General features: G+C 38.8%; 2 protein-coding genes across 5 annotated transcripts in view; both read right to left on the bottom strand.

Moving 5' to 3' along the window:
• The window catches only part of DDC (dopa decarboxylase), a 70,066-nt gene extending 58,597 nt beyond the window's left edge, over window positions 1-11,469 (bottom strand). For 3 of the 4 annotated variants that reach the window (XM_027680584.1, XM_027680603.1, XM_027680611.1), the window contains exon 1: window positions 11,279-11,469. The gene's annotated coding sequence lies outside the window, so the exon portion shown is untranslated. Of the gene's footprint in view, window positions 1-10,902; window positions 10,998-11,278 lie in introns of all 4 variants that reach the window. The other variant, XM_027680592.1, reaches the window with a different exon arrangement.
• A 5,323-nt stretch (window positions 11,470-16,792) lies between these two features.
• GRB10 (growth factor receptor bound protein 10) overlaps window positions 16,793-24,850 on the bottom strand; it is a 144,552-nt gene continuing 136,494 nt past the window's right edge. The window contains exons 14-17 of the mRNA XM_027680571.1: window positions 24,528-24,594; window positions 23,447-23,534; window positions 20,663-20,756; window positions 16,793-19,922 (exon numbers count right to left, since the gene is read on the bottom strand). Coding sequence (XP_027536372.1) covers window positions 19,776-19,922; window positions 20,663-20,756; window positions 23,447-23,534; window positions 24,528-24,594 — 396 coding nt within the window. The 3' untranslated portion in view covers window positions 16,793-19,775. The remainder of the gene's footprint in view (window positions 19,923-20,662; window positions 20,757-23,446; window positions 23,535-24,527; window positions 24,595-24,850) is intronic.

Raw genomic sequence — 24,850 nt, 5'->3', positions numbered from 1 at the left:
GAAAAGAGAGAGGTTGTGATGAACTGAAAAAGTGTCAACAGAAAAACTGACAGGCTGTGAAGAGTCACAGAGACAGTGAGAGCAGGCTGCAATCACAGTAGGCAGATTCTTCCAATAAAAGATAGGAATAGCTTCTGCTGTGAGCTGAGATGATGTGCTTACCTAGAGGCGTAGGCACTGCCAGGGCACTTGTCCAGCCACGTATTGCTCGCAGAGAGAATTTTCTCAAGCATTGATTATTGTGAGCCTCACGGGGGCTGTGGCTGATAGATGAACTGCTATCAGGGCTTAAATCTGCTATGAAGACTCATGTTAGAAAAGCAAGTTATAGCAGTTAGTTTATGAATGGAATAGTCCACTGTGCGGATGAAAAGACAGACCCAGATGAGGCATGAAGAAGATGGCTTGAAATACAGGGGGAACGAAATGCAGCACTTCTTACGCAAGTGATTTGTTTGGATCACTGTTTGCAAAGATATCAAAGAACACATAACAGTCGAGAAGACATTTTGTCACTGACTGTGATTAATGCCTTGTCATGACGGCCATGCACTACCATGCCCTACTTGCAAAAAGCTTCAAAGAGCATTTGTCACCCCTATAAGCCTTGAGTCACTCTTTATAGGATGAGAACAACACTAGAGTCTCCACATAAAGAGCATGTTGGTGCCCAGTTTTCTCAGATTACAGCAAATACTACAGCAAGGGATCATTCTGCTGTTTCTTGCCCTCCCTCCATGTCAGCTTTGCTGCAAAGGTGTCTTTGGCTCTCCTTCAGTCTGTGCTAACACATGCACCTTTCTAGAAAAGACCAATGCAGATCTTCTGGAGACTTTATGCTTATATAACATAAAATGTGCTGAATACATGGACTTTCTCCAAGAAAGAGAAATTACTTCACACGTATCAAAAACCTAGAGCTCCAGAGAACTGAATGGGAACTGAACCTTCCACATGCACAGGTCTCTCTGGTCATGGACACACATTCACAGCTGAACCAATAAGTAAAGTAATGTTTGCTACCTTCTGCTGCAGATTACTGTCCTTGCCTCAGAGGTGGAAGTGATATATGTACCCATCTAAACCACTTGTGCAGGAAGACACATTTACACTAAGATAACAGCTTTCCAGTGGAGCCATGTGACCCGTATATGCCCTGCTCCTGACTCCAGGTAATATGGTTAGTATAACCAACACCATTTCCTAAGACAAACAGCCATAAAATGTGTGCTAATCATGTATCACCTCCTTCTCTTTTCCCCTTTTCAACACTGTAGTTGTCACCAAGATGTGATGACCGCCATTACAGAACAGCCAGATTCCCTGGCAGCATTGTGAAAAAAACTATCTGCCCACCAAGCACTGCTGCCAGGATGTGGTGTCACCTGTTAGGGAACACAGAAGTGTAACAGTACATGAAATATTGCCCATAAAATCAAGCAGTCGCAAGTCCTGATGCTGGACAGCAAAACCCGTGATCCCCCAGTGGCCTGGGATGCAGCTACCTTTGTTTTCTTCCTCTGAAGACTGAGTGACTCATGTTCTTTTGGGTAAAGTCCGAGTCTAGATTACGATTATTGTATCATGCACCTGTTACTTGGAGTTTGACACGATCTGCAGAGAGTCCAAGTGAGTAAAAGTGTAAGTAATTAAAGACTCTAGACAGTAAGAAAGCTCATTACTCATTACACTCATTACTAGAAATTTTGCTTAAAGGAAAGTATAATAATTCATAAAAACTTTGTGCAACAATAAGCTATGCTAAATGCTAAAAATTGTAGATAACACTAAACTACGTTGAAAAGTATGTATTTTATGTAACAATAGAAGTCCAGTTGTATCTAAAACCCTGGGACCAATTCTCATTCTACCAAAGGCTCCTAAAACAACCTGGCTGTCTCTGTGGCATTAGGTGACAGAGCCACCAAGTGTTCACACGATCCCTCCTGCCAACTCCACAAGAAAGGCAATCATCTCCAGCTAGGAGGGAAGACAGTGTGCCAGAAAAGATAACAGCTTAAGCTGCTGCAGGTAGCTTCACCACAGTGCAGCCAGCCATATCCCCACTCAGAACTGCCTGCCATCTGTTCTCCTTATGATCTTGTTCCCTTCCACACCTCAGATAATCACAGCTTCCACATTACCACTAGGAAAGGCAGGCTCTCATTTAGGCAGGATTTACATGCGACTGGCAGAGATAGGCAGTTAAATAAGAAGGACAGTCCAATGTATTCATTACATTTATGCTGAGAGACCTTAGTTCAAGTTCTTGCTTTCAAGTACAGAATGCAAGACTTTGCCGTTCGCTGTGCGATACTGGGTAAGTTCTCAGACAAATTTTCCATACAATATTTTGCTAAAAAGTGTTGCTCTCTTCCAGCTTATTTTTCTGCGCTAACACATTTGGCTCCAGCTGAATTTGGAATCCAGACAGCATTAATCTAGGCCAGGTTTAAAGTGGCAGCACCAAACTCTGGCAGAACTCTGGCAGAGTGTCTCTGGTCAGAGGCACAGGTTTTGAACCTCTTTGTTCTGAGGTCAGTTGTTGCCAGTCCAGAAGCAACCTGCATTTACAGCAGTCTAACATTCTGCATCATTCTCTGAAAGACAATCTAGGAAAGTTTGGGAAATTTTGAGATTTCTGTTTTTTTCCTTCCTGCCAACTCTTAAAAAAACCCCTATCTCCTTTATTTGGGAGAGATCTTGATCTGTGTAGTCTTAAGAGACATCTCTTCTACCTCTACCATCTCTACTTTTTTCAGCAGAAAGTGGTTTAGAAATGTAACTTTTCACTCTTCTTCAGTGTTTAGAGAATACAGAATGGAGGAAAAATATGCTTAGGGAAGGAGAATCACTACTACATTTTATGTTACATACATTGAAACAAGATACCTTACCTGCCTATAGCTTGTGCTGAATTCTAGAGGATATTTTAAGTTTTTCTCTTTCAACAACACATCAGTCTAAGCCTATTCCTGTTGCCCACTGAAGCAAACCTTAAGAAAACTCCTCTGTATCTGACTAGTGAATTATTTAATAGCAGTTAACATTTTACATTGGTTGCTAATTTTCTTTCTTAATGTGTATGTTCAGCATGTAAAATCACACTAATCTTTCACCAAAATTATGATTTATTTACTTTATCTTACTCAATAATAAACTCATACAACCCAGGTCAGTAGTCCACATTTTATGTTACTGTAATCTTCAAGAATAACTGAAGTAATTCATTTACTATATGAAAAAAGCTTAAGATTATTCAGCTGTGAGTAAAATGCATATCAAACACATTCCAAGCCTGCAACATTGCTAAGATAAAGGAAATACCTCAATGTGATGTGAAACAAGGGATAAATTACATGACCTCCTTACTTTCTATTCCCTGAAAAAAGACCCCATGAGAAATAGTGTTATACATTCAATGGATACTTACAAAGAAAAGTTGGTTTCTACCAATCCTAGAATAGCAAGCTGTCACAAAAAGCCCGACAGTATTTCTGGATCCTCAAGACAATACACTTCTCTTCAGCTCTGCAGCTTACAGCTCTGCTGGCTGCTACTGCTGCTACCCAGGAAGACAAGCTGTAAAACTGTGATGACAAGGTGACCAGAAGCGTCCTCAACTAGCATGTGGAAGAAGACTGGGGAATAAGAGATCCAGAACCTGTGTTAAGACTCAAAACATTTGCTATGGCTCTGCCTGTTGAATTTGGAATAGAGATAGGTGGAGCTGTGGGTTTTCTTACAGTGAAGCTGAATTCACATCCTCATCAGGCATCTAAACTTATTTTTTTTCCCCAGGAAAAATGAGCTGAATATTGTGATTGGGATCAAACTGGTAGTGTAGAGGCACTGTGCAGTGAAGCAGAGAATGATGTACAAATTACAGTAGAGGACACAAACTCCTCTACTCACAGCTCAGTTACACTCCGTTATCTAGCACTACAATTTCATACTTCTCTCTGTTTGTCCTGTTAAATATCTATTGAATAAGCCATTTTTATTCATAATATTTCCTATTTGGTTAAAAAGATAACCCTTCTGCTGTTTTTCAAACAAATGAATGGTGCTTCTACATCTACATTTATTCTGTTTTCCTTCCAGTTTCCTTTTACAGGTACTTTTCCTGAGAAAAAGAATGTTTTATGCTGCTTTGAATACAACAAATTTTGATGTATCATCTTAGTAATTTTGAAACATTTCCACAACTTATCAGAGGCTTCTGTTATTAAAGTAACTACCAGTTTTCTGTAGGAACTGTATTTTTTCAAAAACACAATCCTCTCCTGAAAATAAGTAATGGATTAACTCCTAACATGGAATAGTGCTGAGCAGTAGAGACTGCAAAAAGCTGACAAATCAAAACCTGGTAGCAAGGTCAGCTATATAAGATGTGATAATCTTTTTATTTTAATTATGTTGTAGTAACACGATGTAATAACATTCAAAGCTTCAGAATAGCAAACACTTTTGTTCACACACTTTTTTTTTTGTAATTTATGTACCAAACGTATGTGCACTAAAAAGAAATACTTAAAAGCAATGTGCAGCAAATAGCCTTGATAGTCTTGTTCTTAAAAAGAACTTGTGATGGAACTCTATGCTAGGAACAAGCCAAGAAAAATTAAAGATGTGTGAATATGCCTTTCCTAGTAAAACAGCACAAGTGTGTAGGTCCAACAAGGAACCTGTAGAATACCAAGACCACTTTAAGTTTCAAAACCAATGAAACATCCAAGTTAGAGATGACTTTCTAAATAAAACAGTAACCAAAAGGTGGGGTTTTAACAGCCATTTTCAACAGCAGAAAAAATAAGAACAGTTGAGAAAGAAGGTGCTAGCAGACAGTACTTACTGATCTGTAATAACTTTTTTATTTTGTAGGATTACCAACATTGGCTTCCCTATACAACCTTTAATATCTAACTCCTTCTGCCAGATATGAAATTTTACCCAAATTTATGCACCTTTAAAATGGACTACACATAAAGACGCATTAAGTCAAAAATTGTTGCTCCAAAAGGGCACAATGTATTTTTAAGAAATATATATTCAAAAGGATAAGAAATGTCCTCTTGAAAAATTAGAAAAACTTTGCCAAAGGAACCTCCAAAATGAAGCAACAGCTGTAGCAAAAAAGGAATGACATTTTTTGTCGGGTTTTTTTTTAGCCTTGGAAGGAAACATGAGGAACCCACAGTAGTAGCAAATGAGTGGTTCACCACTCAATCTTAAAGTCATTTAAGGACTAGTACTCAATTAATTAATGGGCTGAACAGAACAACATTCAACATCGTGACAAATTACTGTAATGGTAAAAAAAAAATTTTTTTTTTTAAAAAAGGAAGATTAAACGAACAAAAAATAGGTTTGCATCTCAGATTCTTAGATAGTGCTAGAATGGAAATCACCCAAAAGTAGGAACATACTCATGACAATGTACAATAGAAATATGTATCAATAACCTTGAAAAGAAGGAAGCAGAGGTAGGTGTAAGAACAACCCTGGGCATGAATTCACACAACAGTTGTGTGCCGTGGGCAGATATTCTTGAGATCAGCCTTATAACTAGCTGAGCTGCTGATGCAGCTACAGAGAATCCTTACACTTACATATAATCATAATAATGTATTCTATTTTCTGTGCCTTATGTTTCGTTAGCATGAAACACATTTGTAAGGCTCTGGGTTTTACTTTTTGAATTAAAACTTTTCATTATAATAAATGTTATTTTCAGTGGCCTAACACAACAAGGCACCTATTCTGGCAGGTGTGGCAGGCCTCAGAGTGTGGTCCTGCAATACTTGCTCAGGAATTTGTACCTGGTCTCCAGGTGTCTAAAGATAATGGCACAATATGGACCCATTTAAAAGCTGGCAAGGCAGACAAATGAGGAGATAAGTCGTCACCTCAGTGAGCAGTGCCAAGGAAAAAAATTCTGGCATGTGCAAGGCAACAGAAAACAGGAGAGAGAGTGTGTGAGGCACCTGTCATGTTAGCAATTAGCAAATAAAGGACTTTGGAGAGTCTGGAAAGATCTTGTAACAGAAGCTTAACAAATATAAGCATGAATTTACACACCTACCTGAATAAAGGCTGTATGTCATCAGCCTCAACAAAAAAGGAAGGTATGACTAAATAATTAAATAAACTCTAGGATATGATGAAAAGAAGGATTCTAGGGACGGATGCCAACATTAGATATAAATTTCCTTGGAGGAAAAAGAATACTGAAGAAACAGAAGTTTATGCCATAAGAAAAAAGATTAAAATGTTAAAAAAAATATTAAAAAAGGAAAACCATGGGAGTATGTGTAACGTGCATCCAGTTAGAGGTTGCTGCTTTTTCTGCTGACTCAGGCCACAGAGCCAGTGGTGAAACCACTCAGAACTGCAGCATGACCCTGCTGCTAAGCTGGTGACTGCCTAGGGATGCCTGTACTGGCACTCTAGTTGGGTTGTGAGATGTTTTCTGTTTCAGTAAGACAATTCCTTAAAGCTATGCTTATGCTATTATTATTCACGAATGCTTTCTATTACTTAATTGGTTAGTTTGAATTAATCAGCCTTATTAAGGTAAATGTAAACAAAAAAATTTATTTTGTCTCAGAACTTATATTTCTGGGCAATGATAATTCCATATCTCCATTTGTTATGAAGTTTGACTCTATACACCACTTTATTGTTGTTACTTAATACTAAATAGTGTTAAGTACAATCGTACAGAGGTTTCCAAGCTCTCACAATCAAGTATTTTCTCTGATTCTACATTGTAATACTAAATTTTATTTACACATTATTTTGGAAACTTAGTGATATGAAGGGGTTTTCCTCATAGATTAAGATCACCACTAGAAGTGCTTTTAATTATTGACCTTTTACTATTTACTATGAAAACATCTGTAACACCTTCCTACTTTCTACTTTTCATGACAGATGTTTCAAAAAGATATTCTCTAGCCATCGTTTCTTTCTTTCCAAAGATCAGGTTTTTTGTTCCCTGGGTGCTTCCACTTCCTATGCAAATTCTGTAAAATTAACTAGTCTTTTATACTTGAGCAGAAAATATTATCATCTTCCGGAACATCTTCAGTGTGTGTCAATAACCATGGGCAACAGACCACAGAATCACAGAATGGGTCAGGTTAGAAGGGACCACAGTGAGTCATCTGGTCCAGCCTCTCTGCTCAAGCAGGGCTGTCCTAGAGCATGTGGCACAGAATTGTGTCCTGTCAGTTCTTGAATATCTCCAGTGAGAAAGACTCTGGAGCCTGTCTGAGCAATCTGTTCCAGGGCAGGGTGATGCACACAGTAAAGAAGTTCTTCCTCATGTTCAGGTGGAACTTCCTGTGCTTCAGTTTCTGCCTGTTGCCTCCCAGCGCCATGAAGAAGAGCCTGGCTCCATCCTCTTGAAACCCTCCCTTCAGATACTTATAGACATTGATGAGATCCCCTCTCAGTCATCTCTGAGAGCCAGCTCCTTGGCCTGTCCTTTTTAGAGAAATACACACAATATTCCTCTTTCTCTCCCAAAAGTTCTCTTAGATGTTAGTTTATCTTGTTATAGTACAGGCTTATTCATCATGTCCCATCTCAGACCTGTCACTACCCATCACTACAGTGAATATTCCTCCTGGTCCATTCTTTCTATGTCCCATCTCAATCACAGTTCCTGCCAAGGAGGTCTCTTAGACTCCTCTACCTCAGCTGCCTAAAATATACGAAAGCCGCAATACCTGGGGGCTTTTATATTTGTTAGTAAGATATGAAAGCTTGCAGTGAAAGGTATCATCCCACCATCCCATCCCATCCCATCCCACTCCCCCCTCTTTTTCTTTTCCTATTAAAGATGCAGACATAGGAACTGGGGAGGAGAGCTAGGAATGTCACATCTTGAATAGTAAGTACAGAGTTGCAGGAAGCCGAGTAACATTAATTCTGAAGTAACACAGCATACAAAGGGGGAAAATATCTTAAGGGTCAAACTAATGGACTTAGTCTAAGTAATCTTGGTGGCACTGTTGAATGAAAACCTCTGTTTAGTAAGTAGTATGATCAAGAATAGCAAGAAGTTTGTATTGAGTAAGAACAAGTCAGTGAGTTATACGAAAAATATTCTAGGGACTTTCGATCAATTGTTGGAACAGTTCTGGAATATTCAATATTCTCTCAGATTTTCACTTTCAAAGAGGCTTCGCTGCCCTCCTGAAGTGTCAGAGAAGATTTTTCTTCAATGCCCTCCTCTAGGGAAGATTCAAATGAGTGGACCTGGTTAGCTTTGAAAACAGAACAACATGAGGGAAACCAAGGAAAGGATAAGGGAATGAAAGAGTAAAGGGAGAAATAAAGAACTTCTTTCTGTTTTTCAAATTTTAAAAGCCCAAGAGGAATTACTCAGGGGAATTAAAGAGAGCAGATTAAAAACAGACAGAAGGAAACACTTTTTCACATCATGTGTGATTAAAACTGCAGAAAATATAATTACCACAGGAAGAACTACAGTCAAGAACTCAGCAAGATTCTGATAGGTTTGCAGATGTATAAGGATATCAAACATATCAAGAGCAATTTAAAGCTGCTGGAAGACACATGTATTTCTTCTGGGAAAACTGTCCAAACATTTCAAAACTGCACAGACACGTGCTAATCAGAGTGAGATACAAAGAACAAGGTCTCTGTGAGATAATGCATCTACAGGATGCCATTAAAGAAAACTCACCTCCTCCTAAATCCTTTGCATTCATTCTCTCTCCCTCCCTTTAAAGAAACAGCAAAGAAAGGGACAATATCAGCCCCACTGAAAGACCATTTTGTTTAGGGTATTTTCTGAGCTGAAAAGGTGTCTGCCAGCCATCTCCCCAGCATGCTGGCATTTCAGCAGCCTTCAGTGTCCCACGTATCTGGAAATGTATATTTGCTTTGAAATTTATATACCTGGTTCTACAATTAGCTGGATGCTTTCTAATTTTATGAGCTCAGATTGTTTTTAAAAGCAGAAAGTACCATATGCAGTATCTCTATAATTTCCCATCTTGCTTTTTACGTGACTAAGTAGTCTCAGTAATGATGCTTGTTTCATGTTACATCATGTTAACTGTACCTGCACTGTCACGTGTCAGACAAAAAATCTAAAACTGTGAGGTCTTTTTCATTTAAATGAAACAATTTGTCAACACCACAACTGAGTACAAATGAGGGCAAAACAGAGGGAAGTGTTATAAACAACTTAACAGTAGCATTACTCTGATGCTGAATTTATAGCCTTCCTAAACAATACACTCCAGTGCTTTTTTTTTTCTAGGATCTCTTTTTCTCCCAGATTTACTCTGTTATTTACATCCTGTCCACGAAGCAGGAAGAGGTTATTCCCTTCCTTTTTGCAGCTTCCTTCTATGTATTTCAACACGCTGCTCTAGCCCTTGAACTCCAAATTATATGACAGTAATGCTGACACCAGAGACTGATGTTACCCTAGCAATCAGACGGTACTTGGTATACAAAAAAAAAAAGAATTTTCTGAAGCATAAGGAATGTCACAAACCTAAGTCTGGCATGATTGGCTTGAAACTCTGAAATGCTAATAATAACGCTGGCTTAGGGTTATTATCATTGCAGCTTCTACTAGAGTGCACAGTTGCTGCTACTATGGCTTCCGTTGTCTCCAGTGTTACGATCAGAAGAGTCCCATGTCCTCCCTCCTTATCTTCCTTTCAGTGACTGAAACCTTTCCATGTTATCTTTGTTCAAGTCACTTCAAAATCTTCCTAACTTCTCTGCTTCATATCCAGGCTTGTAGAGATAGGCTGTACGTAAAGGGGGGGGGAGATAACATCCTCTATAGAGACTGTTTGATAGTTTACACAGCACTGGCATCACATCTTTGCCTACAAATCATCCCATGTTCCTACACTGAGACTTACAGCATGGCATTTCACTGGTAAAGAATCAATGAAAAATTATCATGATTATCAATATTAATGCTCATATCAGTCATCATCATCTTAGAGACAGAATCTCTCTCACTGTCTGCCTTTGAAATTGTAAAGAATAAATTCAGGAATAAAGTAATACATCTGACATAATACAAGAATAGCAACGTTAAACTACATTAGACTCCCTAGAAACCATCTAATTCCTTTGAAAACATACAACCAGGAAGGATAAAACTAATTTCTACTACATCTTGACAAAGCTTAACAAACTTTGCCTGAATTTTCAAACCAAATGTTCCTTTCAAAGACAAGATGGGAGAAAAATGTTATTATTTAATAGTAAACATAGCTGTATAATTAAAAACCCACAGTCCACACCCTTAGTCTCAGCAAATCTCCTATTCATGCAAAATTTCAAGAAATTCCAGTTTCCTCACTGGAACTGGAGATGCACTGGTGGGGGATCCACACTTTGAATGGCAGAATGCTCTTCCGTCAAGGGTCACTCACCCAAGGAAACCTTTCAGCATGTATCACAGTTATACTGGAAACTTGTTTTTCATCACACTTTCGTTGGAGCATCTTTTTTTTCCCCTTTAATTTACCATTGACATAACAGAAAATTTCTGTAATGTAAATGGTAATTGGTAAAAACTGTCATTTTATTCCACCTTTCCTTTTCCAATTTTATATTTATGAATGGTAGTTCCAATTTCATTATCTTCTTGCTCTCTGAACTCTACCAGTGTTGAAGTAATTTTTGCTGTTTCACATTTAGCCCCACGTAAAATCGTAGTGTCAATTTACGGGGATGGCTCCAGTCCCTGTGTCATAAACAGGATCTCTACAAGAGGACAAGCCTAATGTGACACTGTTACAATGAAATAAAGCTATAGGACTAGGAGAACTAAATTTTCAAACAAATAATAACTTTTTTTCTGACCAAGTTTGAAAAGGTTAATGAAATTACCTTGTCAGCTGGGATTCAGCTCCAAGACTGCCCAGTATACCATCACTTAGAGCTACTGCCATCCCTTCAGGCTTCTTCACTTTACCAGCAGTGACCTCAAGTCAATTTTTAGAAGCAGTTAAGAAGAGATTCCCTCAAAAATGTTGTGAATTGCAGAGTTTTGATTTCAAAATATAGTCAAGAATTCACAAAGTTTCAACAAAATTGGCTTAAAGCACACGTCAATTAAAATAGATTTACATTTAGCATATTATGCTGCACTTCTAAATGCTGACTAGCTTAATACTTAACACATTATGTGGACTTGTTGGATCAGATTATTTGGTGAAAGTGCAGAGGCAACTTCACTTTCAGACATTACCGAATTTATCCTTACCTGTTAAGAGATTTCACTCCTTTTCCAGGTACCTTGGAAGAAGGTATTTTCTGTGGTTCTCTTATAGTCTCCCACCCTTTGAGGAAGACGTTACCAGAAGTGGCTAAGGAATTTTAACCTCAAGAAATTTATAAGGATTTTCCAGTGACTATTCGGTCTTCACTTCTGCTGTGCTCACCCTGCACTCTTTGGTTAACCATTAACCACCTGCAGCAGTGTTCGTCAGCCTTATCAGCCGTTCTTTCTCAACAAGGGAAACCCAGGAAACCTGTGAGCTCGTTCAGCGGCATTTCACATGCACTGGGATGGGAGGAACATAGGACTTTTCACTTACTCACAGAGCCTCAAGTGTAAAATCCAACGATGCGAGGGACAGAGCGAGCCAAGACCGCTGGCAGATCCCGCCTCTACCGGTTCGTGGTCGGGCAGTTTCGCTGGCGAGAATGTCCACACAGCGAAGGTGTCTCACGGGTCCCACTGAAGAAGCGAGCGGGACAATTTGGGGCACCCCAGAGCCAGGTCTTCCAGGGCAGCGGCTGGCAGACAGCCGGGAGGGGCAACCCTCTCGTTCACAAACTGGAGACATGTTCCTGGTGGCGGGGCAGGGGAAGGGAAGGGAAGGGACGGGTACCCCACTGCCAGCCATGCTCCAGCGCTGCCATGAGCAGCAATCGCCCCGCTGGGGGCAACCTGCCTACACTTAGAGCTGTTTTACAGCAGTTTCACAAGAGACAAGGCCCAGGGTGCCGCCATAAAACAAAGGAAACCAAACCGAGAAAAAGCCCCAGACCCTCACGTTTGAGGCCGGCCTGTGCGTGGCGCCCTCTGATGTGCACTGCTGGGAGGCTATTCGGCAGCAGGATGCCCAGACACCCTCCAGGACAGGATGCAACCGGGGCTGGGCACCAGCATTTGATCTCATCAAATGCATATAAATATCTCAAAGGTGGGTGCCAAGAGGATGGCGCCAGACTCTTTTTGGTGGTACCCAGTGACAGGATGAGGAGCAATGGCCATAAATTAAAACACAAGAAGTTCCACTTCAACATGAGGAGGAGCTTCTTTATGTTGAGGGTGGCAGAGCTCTGGAACAGGCTGCCCGGGGAGGTTGTGGAGTCTCCCTCTCTGGAGACATTCAAAACCCACCTGGGCACGTTCCTGTGTTACTTGCTCTAGGTGACTGCCTTGGCAGGGGTGTTGGACTAGATGATCTCTAGAGATCCCTTCCAGCACTAACAATTCTGTGATTCTGTGATTGGCTCTTCCCATTCTCTCCCTGCTTGGGCAGCAGTGGGTGGCTGGGTAGAGCCTCATCATCTACTCATGTGACCCCCAGATCTGGCCCACCCATCCCAGCACAGCGCTGTCCTTCCAGCTGCACCACACCTTTCAGTGAGAGAAATTACCAGGCTTCAGCAGGTGCACACCCATTTCTGCTCCTCAGCTCCCACTCAGGGGCAGGAAAAGCTGCGTTTTATCCAGGAGAAGCTTCACAACACGTTCCTGTGCACTGCTGAACGAGAATGCCCAGAGATACCCATTTATGCACAACTTTTAAGATGCCCGTTCCAGACCTAACTCGAGTAGTACCTATTCCCAGTTTAGAGCTCATTTTAGAATACAGGGCTTTGGTCCCTGTCATTTATCACCCTGTTTTGGGGCTGAATGAAGCCAGACACTACTCTTGAACAACTTCAGGGCTCTGACAGACTTGGCTGTGCTGTAGTAGCCCCCACACACCCAGCAAACCATCCCAGTGGCAGGCTGGAGAGGGGGATGGCACACAGGGACAGCTGTTGCATCCCATTCCTGGGATGGTAGGAAGCATATTCAATACTGACATGGCTGTTTCTCTAAGGGCAGCTTTAATCTTAATTCAGTCAACAGGAGCCTCCAGTTGATTATAGAGCAAGTTTTCTTGGTCTTTCCTCAACTATTAGTGCTATCTTCAGTTGTTTCTGTATGAGCCAACCCTCATGTGGGTACATGCACTGGATCAGATAAAAAAATATCTCTGCCCCCTGTCTAAGACTTAGTAGTGGACATGTAGGGAAGATGTACATATATATGGGCTGTTAAGTAATGATTCTTCCCCTAAAGACCGCTCTTGGCACTTTTTGGCATGTGACCAATGGACTTCAAGCGTGAAAGATGGTATTTTTGTAGTTAACATCCATCAGCTGAGTTTTCTCTATCATGAAGTTTAAAGCCCTTTGTGAACCTATGGGAACTTTTCCCACATGCTACATTCCGTGGTGGAGAATACTAGAGATTACATGAGCAGTCTGTGATGAAATATTTCAGGTTTTCCTGAACTAGGCCTCTGCATACTTCAGGTGACTCTGAGTTATGTATTGAAAAATATTGTAATTAAATGTTTTGTATTCTGCTCAGCTGCCTATGTTTATCTACGTCTATTATCCTACCTTCACTCTTTGCTTTCTAGTTGACTGAACTGTCTTATTATCATTGATTGTTCCTCTGACCCTCATGTCTGCTCTTCCATTTCTACTGCATCCTAAGTCTTCCTTTCTGCTCCTGTTATAGGAGTTCTTGCTCTCTTATACTTTGAAGGACAGCATCTTCTAGGATTTTGTTAGTGAAGGTATGCATACAAGCAAGACGATGCAATTCCTTTCCAGGCACACACTCTTCTATGAAACACTGTTTTCTAGAGCAGGTCAAACGCTTGTTCCAGTAATTGATAGTAAATATTTTGAGGTAAACTTCATAAGCCTTCGATGACTTTCATCCTTGTTTAGCCAGCTGTCTTCACAAACCATGTTTTCAGTCTTTAGCGAAAAAAACCCAGTGTTTCCACCCACCAATTCTATACTTACCAAATTGCATTCTTCCATCATTAGATCTGTTGTGGAGTTATTTTTCAAGAAGCTCTAATCCTCAGAGCTTGCCTTGTTTCTATATTTGTTTTGCCTTTGGACCCGACTTGAAGAGTACTACAGTAACCTGAAAACTTGGAGTTGCTAAGTCACACAGAGCACATTAATGTCATGCTAATATATTAAGCAGCAGAGACTAATGAGGAAAGTCTGAGGGAAGCAGAGAGGAAACTGACTCTAAGGGACTGGTGAGCAGCACTTGGGCATCACAGCACTGTCTTCACCGTGTTCCTAGTCACACCCAAACCATCACTTGGACATCCTGTCTAAGAGTAATTCTTTTCTCTATTCCACTTCTTTCCCAGCTGAGCTGGGCTAAGCTGAGCCTCAGAGCCCATAAACCCAGGCTGTACTTTGGCTCGGAGCCGGCAGCTGTTTGTAATTTCACCTTCCTGTTCCCCAATTGTGGCACCAGAATCTTGCAGCCAAGAGATGGAAAACACCTGATTATAGCAAAGCACACAAACCTGTGTAACCAACGAGTGTTGCAAGACCCTGTTAATCACAGCTTAGTGTTTGTGTGAACCAAACTTTCTTGCTAAAACATCTGCTCGTATCTGTGTGAAATGATGAGCAATTAGAGCAGAATGTCTTCAGGCTAAGAGTTTGCAATGTAAGTGTTACAGAAGCTAATTCATTTTGAAGTCTCAGATGTGACTAATCGCAATATCTAATGAAAATCATATAGCTCTTGGACATAGTTGTGATATATTGGGCTTTCAAATACTAATTAAATTGTGCTTCAAGTTAAGGAAGACATAAGATTTAAGATGCAGAAGCAACCCAAATTAAGGCAATATGGGTATTTCAAAGGAAGATACTTTTCTCCATCTGCTGACATTGTTACTGAGGTTTCCAAGATGTCAGACAAACAAATGTCCAAGACACAAAGCAATCTACAGACTAGACATTGACAAACCAGATTAAAGCATTACTAAATTAGCAATAACAAAGACCCAAAGTCATATAAAGTTCTACTTACTTCAAGGGAAATGGTTCATTCTGGGGATGTTTTTCTCATCTGGTTTTACAGGTACAGGCTGAAGCAACAATTTAGTGTTAAAATAATCCTAACTTAGGAGTGCTCTGTGTCAGGATGAAAGTGCTGCAGCCACATGCTGTAAAACACTAGTCTGATAGGAATTTACTTATAGGTCCGACAACATTTGATCTGTTTTGCCAGGTAAACTTCATGCTAGAATGTTTTATGTGGCATCATATGTCTGATTATGTCTGTTGTTCTGCAACTAATGTGAAAGCAGCACAAACCTTCTATCAGGAAAGTAATTCAAATTTGTACCACAAACCCACTTCTGGCCCAGACTAATTTTACGATGGTGACGTTCTGACAGCACAGGTACCTGCTGCTAATGTCAAGGGCCAGATTTCACGGGTATCGTGTTGCATTTGCCACACTGGTGGCAAACATGCAGACAGCACTACCCTGCCACTGGGCAGGCTTACCAAGATCATCTTGTTGTGTTGGGGTTTATTTAATGCCATCTTCTTGTCTGTTCCAAATGCAATATATACAATAAAGTGAGCTGAGGTTTTGGGGTTGACTTTTTTGTGTTTTTTGTTTGTTTGGGTTTTTTTGTTGTGTTTTGTTGTTGTGTTTTTTTTACAGGTTTGTGTAGAATTATAGTCCTTGACTTTTAATGATTACAGAGGGGGCCAGTTTCAATGTTAGCATGGCTTCCTTTAGCTAAGCAAGAAATAGGCATCTTCAAACCTTTTGGAAGCAAGCAGTCCCCTTCATTAACTCAGTGAAAAAGTAACATGCTGCGTGCAGGATAGTGAACTCTAAGCACTTAAAGTTTAACATGCATCTCCAGATAGAGAAAATTCGGCAAATATCAAAACCCAAAGGAAGTACTCTGCCTCTATGTGCTCATGAATTTCATAATGTTAACATACTAACTCATGCCACAGTGCAGTATAAATTCATATGAAGATGAAGCATGCAGAAGTAGTCAGAGTGTGACAAAGTCTTGAATGCATTTGATGGCTTCTATGGATTAGCAAGGTAGAAACAGGAAAGGATTGTGTCCAACTAAAAAGTGAAATATTCCCAACCTTCTGTTATTCCATCTACCAGTAGAACGACCAATTGCCCCTCGCCCAACCCAGATTTTTTAAGGAAGAACATATTTTGTGAAGATGTGCTTTTCCAGCCAAATGCTGATAGACCACTCGAATACAAGGATTACAGGCATGAACAATTGCTTTCTGAAAGCACTATTGAAAAGTTTTCTGATCCAACAGCTATCAGGCCAACAAAGTGTTTTATGCAGAGTGCACATTTTCAGTGAGTTATAGCTTTATGACCCAAAAGATGCACATGCTATGTTTTCCTGATTTGATTTTAGCAGCCTTCCCAAATGAATAAATGTCGTAGCAGAATGTCCCCAGTAATGTTCCTCAAACAAAAGGGGCAAACAAGTTTTTTTCTAAATAAAGTGCAGTCTGTCCTAATAAGAATCTTAAGACAGAACAGCCAGAATAAAGGTATCTTGGGGATTGTGTTTTCCTCTTCACTCTTCATTAAACTCTTAATTAAGGCAAGAAATACACAGTGTACAGATATATCCAAAAGACGACATTCATTCCAATATAAAATGAATAGCATTGTATTAACGTTTATTTCTAATTACAAGAAACAGAATATCAGTCCCTTATTTGTACAAAAATACCTGAAAGATTACAATTAGGTTCACAAGCCAAAAAGCTATTTACAGTATGAAGCAAAGCATATTGAATAAAGGTTTTGTCTCTTAAGTTAATACCTTTTGCATTCCCTGAAACTTTAAACTTTATTCCATTTTACAGTCACTAAATCTTGCATTGTGACAATATAATTTACGATAAGCAAGTCTTGCCACTGGAAAGGTGCATTGATTGGTCAAACTGTCAGGTATTTAGTGCAGAAAAGATAAGACAAAACATCTAAACTGAGGCACGTGTTTCTTCAAGATTAATTAACAAATAAAAAGTTTTTTTGTACTTTAACACCTATCGTAACATAACTTAACTAGTAACCTCATTACCAAAATGGTTTGGCATTTTCCTTCTCAACATATTCAAGATTGCTACATGAAGTATTTATTTAGAAAATAAAATCACAGGCAAAAAGATAAAAATTCAACAGGCTCCAAAACAACCCTGAGCATCCCCTTTACATTCATGTCATTTAAATACAAAAATAAGAGTCAAATGTCCTTCAGTCCTTGGTATTCTGAGCTGGCAGCCAGCTGAATCTGTTGGAAAACTAAGGTGGCATTGACTGTTTTCCAGCAGAAAGAAGACAAAGCAGTGATCTGCTTAAGTAAGATTGTTGCCACTTTGAAGGTGGTCACTTTCTCAAAACAGCTCACTTTAGCTGGGAAGAGTACAAAATACTAAGTCAACCATCTACATACAAAAATCATGGTTCATAGTCAAACTTTTATTCTCAATTTAAATAAGATGCAAGGTTTTTTTCATAAATATGAAACACTGCAAATACTATCCGCCTACTGGGAAAAATGCATGGTTGTCACTAAGCTATGTAAACAGAAAAACTTAAAACTACAGCATAAATGGTCTTATTAAACTGGTAATGTAGTCGATACAAGTATCTTTTTTTCTCCTAATAGGGGCCAAATAGAAGCATGCAAAGTGAAGTCAGACTTAAGTTAGCTTAATTTCAAGGTTTTAAAATACATTGTCTAGAAAGCAGGAACACTCATTTCACTATGTACAATAAAAAAAACCAAAACAAACAAACCAAAACAAAAAAGGCTTCTACTAAAAACAAAATCAAGTTTCTTCATTTTTAGTATCTAGACATTGAATGGAAAAAAATACTAAATGTGTTCTGTAAACTAAAATACAGTGTTTCTATACCATTGACATAGTTTAAGCTGATATGGATGACTCAGGCAGGTTATGGTTTGTCTTAAGCTATTCTTAACACTACATGAAGACCTAAAAGTGTAGGATTGGATTTCCTTCTTTACCCTTTCAGATGGCTAGGATTTCAAACCCAGTGGCAAATACTAAAGATGAATTAGCCCGTGTAAATCACTTACCATCCTAAGAATGCTCTGTTCTGCACTACGCTCTGCAAGTTCCCAGGGTGGAATACTCCTCGTTGTGGCTAACAGCACGAAGCACTGGGAAGTTGTTTCACTTAAAATAGTTCCTGCACCAACCGTGTTGTTGAAAGATTGATTTATTTGCAATTGGAGGATCAAGGTGGGACTTGTCCAACTTTAATACCGATTTATCATCAGAAAGAGTTATTGTGTAAACATTAAATAATTCATTTAAACATTAACAATAAAGTAGTTCTGATGACAAACCAGCACCAGAGCAAGATACATGCCTGTCTGCCATTCGGTAGCATATATGACACAGGGATCACCAGTTATCTCGATGGATGACATTGCCAGCAGCTAGTTCACAATCAAATCTGTTTCTATTCCCAGTATGTTCTTTCTCACCATGTAAACTTCCACAGCCCTAAAAAAGCAGAAGTGGTACATTTCTTCTTATGCCCTATCCCCAGGAGAGCTTTGTGTCACTGTAGCTTTACTATATGGAAAGAGCTCTTTGAAACAGTCTGAAAATTCAAGGAGCTATAAAGCTAAAAACACTGGTTTTTAATATTTTTTTTTTATTTTGTCATACTAAGACTACCCGCACAAGACTCTTCTCACAAAAAATGGTGGTTTCAAATACAAGTGTAGTCATTCAGTCCTATTCTATTTAGTAACAGTAAGTTTCCTCAGGAAAACAGTCAAAAGGCTGTAAAAAACAAACCACCACTCCAATAATAAAAATTTGTGCATAGAATCTAATACAGTCTTTGCATGACTGGATACCACTAATATGCCATCAACGCACTACAGCCATAATGCTACAGGTCAACAGTTTTAAGAATATGTGTATTGGTGGTATGTTCTTTTAGAATTGTATCCTCATTGCTTCTTCAAAGACATCTGCAGATCATTGAACCTCAGGTCTCCAGAGAAGTATTGAGACATGCGCTCGCGCACACACACACACACTTCTTGATTTTCTTCTAGATCCTTTTAGGCTGAAGCATTCCATACATTTTAGGGTGCAGATTAATACCCAACTCCTGCATGAATTTTAAAAGCCACATCAGCTCCTAATATAGGCTGCATACAATATCCGAAACAAAGTAGGAGTGCAAAAAAAGTGATCAATACAAAAAGTAAACACACTAGTCTCAATTGTCAAGATTATTCCAGGGCAAGAGTTCTTTTCAAAGATTTCTCTTCACACTTGTTCCTGTTAAGTGGCCCAGCCAAGATAGTTTCCAGTTTTGTTTCAAATTTAATTATTGTTTAACAGACCCTCCCCCCATTTTTGGGATGCTGGGACACTCAGCAGCAATTACTCTTAGGTGTTAGACAAACCAGCCATCTTGGTCTGTTGGCACCTGTCGAATCCATCCCTTTCAGAGTCCCAAGGTGCATAATATTTATTTTTTTTTACCAACTTACAAATCTGCCAATTCCCCAGTGTCAACGTTCTCTTACAATTACTCTTCTAGCAAATCCAGTCTTCAGTGAGAGTCAGATTTGAGGTCATAAGGCCACTCGGATACAGTGGTGTTTGAGTTTGCAGGGCAAGACTCCTTTGTTTAGTTGATAGAATTCAACAAGTTGGATTAGATCACTGAATTTGGTGTTCCCATCATCCAGGCTGAAAAATATCTGTCCATCATCTTCACACTAGGGAAACAAAACGTCCTTTTTAAGTTAGACTACACATGAAGAGATGCAAGTGTGACAAAACAGAGTACCACCAGTGTGTGACATAACATAAAAGATGGGCACTGCCCAAACAACCTAGTGCCCAGAGTTCTTAATGAAATCATGCACAGCACTAGAGAAAACATATTTTAACTCAACTTGTAATATTTTTTTTTATGAAACTGAAAGCTCGTGGGCAGAGTAATTGAACGTTGTAGAGACAGCACTGGACTTCATTATATAAAATGAAAATACCCCAAAAGTATTTGTTAGCTGTTTGTAAAATTTTTGGTGCTTTTTTGATCAAGATAAAAATCAAATTGTTTCCCAGCATCTCAGCGTAACATTATTTGAAGCTCAAAATTATTGGATAACCTCTAGAATAAAACTTTTTAAAGTTTCCCTAAGTTATTCTATGTTTGCCTAAGTGACAGGCAGACAACAGCTGCTGTTGCTGCTGTCAGTCACAGAGAACAAGTTCTGTGCATTACACAGACTTGTGTAATGTAGTGACTTACACTAGTTTTCCGGGCAATGTTAATAAATAATTATAATCAGACATTTCACAATTGTAAAAAATACTTGCTAATATACTTGCTAATAGAAACACCCCTGTGAATTACATCAGTAATTAATAAGAGGTCTTCTCAGATGTTGACAAAAGCTTCATGATTTAAAATTTTGGTTTTTGTTATCAGTATCAAAAATAATCTACTTACCGGCAAGATTTGAAAATGCTTTATTTTTTGATGATGGCACAGCGTAAGTACAAATGCCTTTGGATTGCTTTGGCTGTCCCGGAGAAGAAATAATCTAGGAGAGAACATTTTTAAGAGCAAACTGAATACTGCAATCTATTTCTTCATAAATAATCAGAACTACTAAGTAATTTTGTGCCACTGCCTAACTCTTCTTTAGTTGCATTAACAGGTGATTCCATAACTGGCAGTTTGCTTTCAATTTTTATACCATGACTATGCAACAATAATAGATGAAACAAGAAGTGAAACATACATGACAGTAGTTCTTCCCCTAAGAATGTACCTATGACGCTTTTTTTAAGGTTCTCTCTAACTCAGCTTTCCATTAATGATATGTACTCTCATGAAAAAAATATTATCATTTAACTCCTGAGCAAGTTTGAACTTCTGTAGATTGGAAAGTAATATGTGCGAATCTGTTCCCACTCTCCAGTATCTTGCATAAGTCCACAAAAATCCAGTGTCAGCAAAATTACATTTAGGTTAAATGGCTGCAATTGCACAGAAATAGCTTAGTACTTTCTTAAAATTACTTATCAGTTAAGTAGCTTCCACATTATCAAGATGGGGAAAATAAACACTGATTTTTCCTCTAGAACAGTCACAGTATTTTTCCCTTGGCATCACTGGGAGAAAATGTACTTTAGCAGTACAGCTAGCAACACCATACACTATCTAACTGTGACTTTTAAGTTGACTCACAAAATTGAAGTCCTAACTCAAATGGTTAAATACATATAATAGGAAGAGGAGAAAAAAATCTGGCTGAAAAACCCCACATTTTCTTCCCTTGACATTTATGAACCAAGGAAGCAGATCTTCTCCATGTCACAGAAAACAAGAATATACCTTTGGCACAAGGCTTACAGCACTAATCACTAGTGGATTTGTGAGATGGCCAAATACAGTATGGGGGCAGGCCTCAAGCCCTCTTAATTGCTAATCACTAAGCCAGGAACACACTTTTCCAAGGCTGAGTTGCAAGAACTGTTTGTAGTCTTAGGAGCCCAAAAGAATTTACTCCAGCTCCTCAGAATTGATTGAGAAATGTCAATACCACAAAAATGCACCATCATGACCACTGTCAGTTCAGTAGTCAGAGACAGGCATGTCTTGCCACCATCAGAAACCATGAACGGTATTTGACATTCCTTTTTAGTCCTAGGAAGACCAGATGTGTGGCAAAGGGACAAGAGCCCTTATACATTAGGATCCATGTCAGGAAGAAAGGTCTTGCCTGCCCTGTGGTACTGCAGTTCATGCAGGTATCTCTAAATTATCTTTCATGTAGCTGTTTCAGATAATGCATGTTATCATAAGCTGGTAGCACAAAGCAGAGCTCTGCACAACTGAAACTGCAACGGTTTACTCATCCTCTGGCAAGCAACTGGCTCCCGCACAAACAGTGACTATAAAGATAGATGCATCCTCAACAATAGTTTGCAGAGACAGTCAAAGATAGCAGTATCGGTTGCATATATACGTTGCTGAACCTCTTCCATGAGCCATCAGGAGACTGTTAAGTTTCTACCTTCTTTTGTTCAAGAACACACAGCAGGAAAACATAGGCAAGATTTTTCCGTCCTGAAAATCACAATCCTTAGATCTTGGACCACATAGGTAACATGGTTCTTTTGTCACTGCTGACTGACCTTGCTACAGCCAAACTAACTAATCTTCACGGTCCATGGTGAGTAAGCTGACTAGGCACAAATTTAACACTGCCTCAAAGGCATTAACACAACACATTCCTGAAAACCTCATGAAGGATAGGCCACCAGATTCCTAAGGCAACAAGTCAAAATGAGCCCAAGATTATAAAGATCTGTAGTGTGAGAGAACCAGAAACCCAACAAGTCAGCAGTACTCCTTTGCTTTCTCAGCCCCTCTTCTCTATTTGACCTGTGAAGCTAAAACCCTTAGCCCAGCCTTAGCTCAGCCAAGACCCCAAAACAACAAATAAATGCTGCTTGATAAATATGTACATGTACTACCAACTTCTATTTCTCTAATGTATATTATTCTTCACAAAGATTGCTGTTCTGAATCAGAAAGTCAGAAAAACCGAAGAAAGGTTTGAACTTCACTGTCTTCTGAGAAGCCAACATGGATGTTTCTACCTTAAACCTGACAGCAGTTAGGTTAGTGAACCGAAGGCAACCACGCTTTTCCCATCCTACAGATAAAGAACTGCTAAATGCAGTTCAATCATCTTTCCTTCAATAACCATAACTCCATATAAATGAGTGAAACAACGATACAGAAGATACTTAAATCTCAACGAAAGACATTTTAGAGAGCACTTAAGTTACTTTCACTTCTTTGCTCTAGAACAGAAACAAATAGTGAGAAATCACCATTAACTGCTCTGATTCATGCAAAAGAGCACAAACAAATGATTATAAATTTGTAGCTTTCTCTAAAAAATACATCCTCAATGCAGTTACAAGAATTAACTATTTTCAAATTATAACAGTCTCTAAAACTTGATTGCCTCTGTTAGAAAAAAAGAAGGAAGTTTAAGTGTGTTTCTAAGATTTTATTTTTCAAATTAAGAGTTAGGATCCACTCCTACACACGCACTCTGACTTTTTGAAAGCCAGGCAGGTTATAATGGGACTACTTGAGAATCGGGTTACTCAGAAGTGCTCAGAAACCTGTAAACCATTACCAGCAGAGGCTGTGCTCTTGTCTATAAAGCTCACCATCAGACCATAAATACTAAGCAACAACAGTACCTACCCATCTACAAGCCCTTGTTGCTTAATAATCCTGTGAGATTCTTCTCTAGAGATTCTGCCGTGAAACCAGTGCTGTGTCCTATGAATAACTGGAGGCAAGAGGGAAAAGAGGGAAAGAGAAGATGGTTAAAAACAGTTACATGTGCAACACTTTTTTCCACGCACTAATTATTTAAACATTTTAAAAGTGGGTATAGTTTTGTTGTAGATATAAAGTATTTTCCATCAATCTATATAAAAAAAATCAATATCAAAAAATGCATCTACTTAATATACCAAGCAGAGAGGCATTATTTCATATATTTTCTGATTTGCAGATGTACAATGAAGTTAACAAGAGAAATATCTTATATTGCCTTTTCATAGCTTCTTGAAAATGTTGGGACTAACAATTCTTACAAGACAATGTATAAGCTAATGGGTTAGAACCAAGTCTCTTAAGTCTCAAATATAGAAAAACACTTTAGCTTGTGCTTTCAAGAGCAGAGTTTTCCAAATATTTTATGTTTATTGTTTATTTTTCAAATGGTATTTTTAAATTCTGTTCAACAAAGTAGAAACACAGAGTAGCAACAGAGAATAGCTGTGTTTCCTTTAAGAAGTTCGGGATATTAATATGAAATTTCCTATTATTTTAATAAACTTACAATCTCAGATGTTCAGGACTTGCATTACAGGCATACATATTTTACATTAGTCTGTTATTATGGAATGAATTCCATTTTGAAAACTCACATTTTTACTCTTTAAAAATTAACAGATCACTCATTGACTTTTCTTGTCTGAAACAGGGAATTAATTTCTGGATTGTTTTAAATGGAAACATTTATAGAGTGTCTATTTTTATAAAATCTGAGTTTCAAAAGACTAGTTCTGAAGAAAAGCTTGAGTGCACCATCAAAGGAAAACAAGTTCCTTCTACTACGCCTGTATGAGTAAGCATGTTAATGACACAGAAGCTACTGATAAACGTAAACAGTGTATTTTACATCAATACTACATGACTGCACTCTATATAAAATACAGCTTTTCTTTACCCACAGAGGTCTATGATACTATGCTTACAAACCAGCAGAATTTACCTGTACTCAGTGTGGAAGGATGGAGTGGACTTTGGCTACCCAAGATGTTCATTCTTGTGCTACGTTTCTACAGACAAAATGAATTACCGTTAAATCCACACTAATGCTTCAACAGAAGAGAATTAGTGAACATGCAATACAGATTTAATTTACAGGAAACTGGGGGCTGGGCAAATTTAATGCAAGAATGAGAAAAAGAAATGCAACTTTGAAGGGGGCTAATCTACAAGCAGCAGTTCATTTCAATTGGCTTAAAACACAAGCCAGATGTTAATGATGAAAGCTCAGTATCTAAAAAAATTTAAAAAAAAAAAAAAGGAAAA

This window comes from Neopelma chrysocephalum, unplaced genomic scaffold (assembly GCF_003984885.1).
Source record: "Neopelma chrysocephalum unplaced genomic scaffold, ASM398488v2 Primary Assembly neopelma1_22b, whole genome shotgun sequence".
NCBI lineage: Eukaryota > Metazoa > Chordata > Aves > Passeriformes > Pipridae > Neopelma > Neopelma chrysocephalum.
The sequence above is the reverse complement of the archived record's forward strand: the minus strand, read 5'-3'. Positions and strand labels throughout refer to the sequence as shown.